Source organism: Nothoprocta perdicaria, unplaced genomic scaffold (genome assembly GCF_003342845.1).
Source record: "Nothoprocta perdicaria isolate Ctin4 unplaced genomic scaffold, notPer1 scaffold_629, whole genome shotgun sequence".
NCBI lineage: Eukaryota > Metazoa > Chordata > Aves > Tinamiformes > Tinamidae > Nothoprocta > Nothoprocta perdicaria.
Window position 1 is genome coordinate 30,072 of NW_020455898.1, and position 5,352 is coordinate 35,423.

Below are 5,352 nucleotides of genomic sequence, written 5' to 3' on the forward strand. Positions count from 1 at the left end.
GCCCTATCCAGCCACATGTCCCCTGTGGGGACCCCCACACCCCCGCCTGGCCATGCACCCCCACAGGCCACCGTGTCCCAGCGCGGTCCCCAAGCGCCACCGTGTCCCAGCGCGGTCCCCAAGCGCCACCGCGTCCCAGTGTCCCCAAGTGCCACCGTGTCCCGTCCCGATCCCGCATCCGCGGGCCCTGGCACCACAGAGGAGGGGGGCCCAGGCGTCCAGCGGCGCCTGCACCGACCGGAGGGTCCCTTCCCATCCCGCGGTTGCCGTGGCAACTGGCCTTCCCATTCACAGTCGCCACGGTTACCCTCGGTGTTCATTCATGCCCGTTGCCGTGGCAACAGCCCGGCTCATTGATACAATCTACACCCCGGGAGAAGCCGAGTGGAGGGGGGGGGCAGCTCCTCCACCCCCCCACCCCACACAATGGGGGCACCCATGGGAGACACGGGGTGCTGGCTGTGGGGTGCAAGGGGAAGGGTGCGGAGCACAGGGCGCAGCGCATSGGGTGCAGGACGCAATGAACGGGGTGCATGGCAGGGTGCAACGCATGGGGTGCAACGAATGGGGCGCAGGGTGCAACAGCCGGGGTGCAGGGTGCAATTAACAGGGTGCAATGCACGGGGTGCAGGGTGTAATAAAAGGGGTGCAATGAGCAGGGTGCAGGGTGCAATGCACAGGGTGCAGGGTGTAATAAAAGGGGTGCAATGAGCAGGGTGCAGGGTGCAATGTATAGGGTGCAGGGTGTAGTAAAAGGGGTGCAATGAGCAGGGTGCAGGGTGCAGGGTGCAATGCACGGGGTGCAGGGTGTAATAAAAGGGGTGCAGTGAGCAGGGTGCAGGGTGCAATGCAAGGGGTGCAAGGTGCAACACGCAGGGTGCAGGGGACACGGCGCAAAGCGCTCAGTGCTCATGCACTGGGTGCAGCAGGGTGCCCCAAGCGCGTCACAAGGTGCTGGGGGCCAGCAGCAGCACCCCTAAAGGTGCAGGGCACGGGCAAGCGGGGTGCCCGGCGCAGGACACGCGGAGGAGCCGAATCCCGGGAGCTCCCGCCGGGCTGCGGAGCCGAAGGCGGGTGGCACCGTGGAGCAGGCAAATATTGTGACAGCGCCGAGAGACGGAGCCCGGGGAGCGGGACGGCAAAGCGGCAATTAGCGCCGGCGCGAGCTGCAGAGAGGGGTGCCAGCGCCCCGGCTGGCACGGGGCTGCTGCGAATGGGAGGAGCGGGCCCCAAACCCTCAGGCACACGTGGGTGCAAGAGAGCTTTGGGGCATGCATGTGCATGGGCGCCAAGCTTGCATGGGCACCGAGCTTGCATGGGCACTGAGCTTGCAAGTGATCCGGATTGCGTGTGCGCCGAGCTTGCATGGGCACTGAGCTTGCAAGTGATCCRGATTGCGTGTGCGCCGAGCTTGCATGGGCACTGAGCTTGCAAGTGATCCRGATTGCGTGTGCGCCGAGCTTGCATGGGCACTGAGCTTGCAAGTGATCCGGATTGCGTGTGCGCCGAGCTTGCATGGGCACTGAGCTTGCAAGTGATCCAGATTGCGTGTGCGCCGAGCTTGCATGGGCACTGAGCTTGCAAGTGATCCGGATTGCGTGTGCGCCGAGCTTGCATGGGCACTGAGCTTGCAAGTGATCCGGATTGCGTGTGCGCCGAGCTTGCATGGGCACTGAGCTTGCCAGTGCATCCGGATTGCGTGTGCGCCGAGCTTGCATCTGCAGCGAGTTTGCGTGCACGCCAAGTTAGTGCGTATGCTGAGCTTGCAGATACGCACGTGGCTCCGTTGCAGCCATGCGAGCGAGYGTGGCCCCTGCATGGCTTGCCAAGGCGCACACGTGTGTGTGCACGAGCGTGCACGTGCACAAGGCACAAGTGTGCACGTGCACCGAGTTTGCACCCGCAGCGGGCACACATAGGTGTGAGTGTGCTCGCAGGCATGCACGTGCACGGAGCTTGCACCTGCACCGAGTTTGCAGATATGCATGCGGCCCCATTGCACCCACGCAAGCATGGCTGGCTAAGGCATGCACGCATGTGTGCACGGAGCTTGTGCATGCACTGAGCTTGCACTTGCACTGAGCTTGCATGTGCACTGAGCTTGCACGTGCACTGAACTTACACGTGCATCAAGCTTGCACGCGCACCAAGCTTTCACGTGCACCGAGCTTGCGCTTGCACAGAGCTTGTGCTTGCACAGAGCTCGTGCCTGCACCAAACTTGCACTTGCACCAAGCTTGCGTGTGCACAGAGCTTGCACTTGCACTGAGCTTGTGCCTGCACCAAACTTGCACTTGCACCAAGCTTGCGTGTGCACCGAGCTTGCACTTGCACAGAGCTTGCACATGCACTGAGCTTGTGCCTGCACCAAACTTGCACTTGCACCAAGCTTGCACGCGCCCCGAGCTTGCACGCGCACGGAGCTCGCAGGCTCCTTTGCACCGTGCACGTGTGAGCAGCCCGCGCCCGCCCTGCCGAGAGCCCCGCGCTTCCCCGCGCGCCCGGACGCCGGGGCCCGCTCACCCCGTGAGCACCACCACGAAGTCCATGACGTTCCAGCCGTTGCGCAGGTAGGAGCCCTTGTGGAAGGCGAAGCCCAGCGCGATGATCTTGATGCCGGCCTCGAAGCAGAAGATGCCGATGAAGTAGGGCTCCGTGTCGTCCTGGGGGCACGGGGACACGCGGCGGGGGGCACGTGAGGCTGGCGCCGCGTCCCCGCGCCCCCCCGGCGCCGCGCGCTCACCAGCCGCTCCGACATGGGCGTCTTGTCCTCGTCGGGCAGGTGCTGCTCCAGCGCCAGCACGATGCAGTTGGCGATGATGGTGGCCAGGATCATGTACTCGAAGGGAGTGCGCCGGCGTCAAGGAAGCATCCCGATCCATCCTGCCCATCCCGCCCGTTCCCGAGGGCAAAGCGAGGTGCGGAAGGGAGGGTCGGGGGGGCCCAGGTGTCTGGGCTGCACCCGGGAGCGGCGGGACCGGGCGGGAATGGGCTCCCGGGATCCCTGTGGAAACCCTCCCCCCGGGATATGGCCATTTTGGGGCTGAATCCAGCACTTTGGCCACCACCGYGGCGGGAATGAGCCCGGCTCCGCTCCGGGAGCTGCCAGGATGCGCCGGCATCGGCACCAGCATCCGGCATCCCGGCACCCGGAGCGCTTTGTGCAGGATTCCCTTGGCTACCGCCCGGCACAGTTCAGTTGTCCGGCATTCCTCGGCTATCCCACATGGCTCGTCTATTCCGAATGCCTGCGCCACCCGGCTCGGCTATCCCGGATGGCCTGGCTATCGGGCTATCCACACTCCTTGGCTATCCGGCTATCCACACTCCTTGGCTATCCAGCACCGCTCGGCTCTCCGGCTTTCCAGCATTCCCCGGCTGTCTGGCACAGCTCGGCTATCCCGGATGGCTCGGCTATCCAGTTATCCACACTCCTTGTCTATCCGGCACAGCTCGGCTATCCTGGATGGCTCGGTTCTCCGGCTCCCCTCAGCTCTCCGGCTCTCCAGCATTCCCGGGCTCTCTGGCATGGCTCGAGCATGCGGCACGGCGCGGCTCTCCGGCACAGCTCCGGTATCCCGGCAGGCCCTGGCTCTCTGCCTTGGCTCTCTGGCACCGCTCCGCGGCTCGGTTATCCCACATTTCTCAGTTATCCCGCATTCCCTGGCTGTCCATCATGTCTCGGTTATCCCACATTTCTCGGTTATCCCGCATTCCCTGGCTATCCAGCACGGCTCGGTTATCCCGCATTCCCTGGCTGTCCTGCATGTCTCGGTTATCCCGCATGTCTCGGTTATACAGCTCTGCTCTCCAGCTCAGCTCTCCGGCTCCGTGATCCGCCTAACTGGCACCACTCGGCTCTCCGGCACAGCGCGGATCTCTGGCTATCCAGCTTGGTTATCCGGCACGGCTCCACTACCCGGCACGGCTCGGTTATCCCACATTTCTCAGTTATCCCGCATTCCCTGGCTGTCCATCATGTCTCGGTTATCCCACATTTCTCGGTTATCCCGCATTCCCTGGCTATCCAGCACGGCTCGGTTATCCCGCATTCCCTGGCTGTCCTGCATGTCTCGGTTATCCCGCATGTCTCGGTTATCCCACATTTCTTGGTTATCCCGCATTCCCTGGCTGTCCAGCACAGCCCGGCTCTCTGGCACAGCCCGCTGGCACAGCTCTGCTCTCCAGCTCAGCTCTCCGGCTCCGTGATCCGCCTAACTGGCACCACTCGGCTCTCCGGCACAGCGCGGATCTCTGGCTATCCAGCTTGGTTATCCGGCACGGCTCCACTACCCGGCACGGCTCGGTTATCCAGCACAGCTCACCTATCTGGCACAACTCCGCTATCCGGCACAACTCCGCTATCCGGCACATCTCGGTTATCCGGCACGGCTTGGTTATCCAACACGGCTCTGCTATCCGGCACGGCTCCACTATCCGGCACGGCTCCACTATCCGGCACGGCTCCACTATCTGGCACATCTTCCCTATCCAACACATCCCGGCTCTCCGGCACGGCGCAGCTCCAGGGCACTGGAGCTCTCCCGCTCTCCGAGGGCCGCTCCGGTGTGGCCCGGAGCTCCCCATAACGGAGCCGCGSCCGCTCCCCGGCCCCTTCCCGAGCGCGGGGGGGCCGATGCGGGAAGGGTCGCGCTGGCAGCTCCCGATCCGCAGGGATCGGGAGGGACTGGACCCGTCCCCGCCGCAGGCAGAACTGGGAATTCCGGGGAGCATGGGGGCCGGAATGCACCCCCCCCGCCCGCCGTGCCGCATCCCGCCCGGCACAGCCCAGCCGGAGCCGCCGCTGTCCTTGTTTTACCCGGCGGCAGCAGCGGAGCCTCCGGAGCAGCACCGGGATGCAGGGAGCCACCCCCGGAGCCACCCCCCGTCCCTGCTTTCCATGCATTTTGGTGCCGGAGGGGGGGATCCAACACTGCGGCTCCGTGAATCTCCCTCCTCTCCGGCGCGGAGCAGCATCCCGAGCTGCGGCACTGGGATCGGCATCCGGCAAAGCGGCGCCGGGAGCCTCCAGCTTTCCCAACTGCGGCGGCACCGCGGCAAAATCCGCCCCCCGGGGCCAGGTCTCCGGGATCCATCCCCGCGGCATCCCGGCGGATCGGAGGGGACCCCGGGGACTCCAAGGGCRCCCGAATTCCCCCGACACGTCCGGGAGGCTCCGGAGGCGGCCGGGGCGGCGTTGCCGGCCCCATCCTGGCGCTCCGATCGCTCCCAGACGGTGCATGCAGGGGGACAGAGCGGATGCGCCAATGGGAGCCCCGGATCCGAGCGGAGGCGGACGGCGCTGGGGAGCAGGATACGGGAATGCGGCCCGGAATGGGGTCACAGTGTTCT

At 65.3% G+C, this 5,352-nt stretch overlaps 1 protein-coding gene across 1 annotated transcript in view; it reads right to left on the minus strand.

Moving 5' to 3' along the window:
• The window catches only part of LOC112956403 (voltage-dependent P/Q-type calcium channel subunit alpha-1A-like), a gene marked incomplete at both ends in the record, with an annotated part of 36,513 nt that overhangs the window by 29,252 nt on the left and 1,909 nt on the right, over positions 1 to 5,352 (minus strand). Inside the window, 2 exons of the mRNA XM_026049911.1 lie at positions 2,538 to 2,663; positions 2,744 to 2,849. Coding sequence (XP_025905696.1) covers positions 2,538 to 2,663; positions 2,744 to 2,849 — 232 coding nt within the window. The remainder of the gene's footprint in view (positions 1 to 2,537; positions 2,664 to 2,743; positions 2,850 to 5,352) is intronic.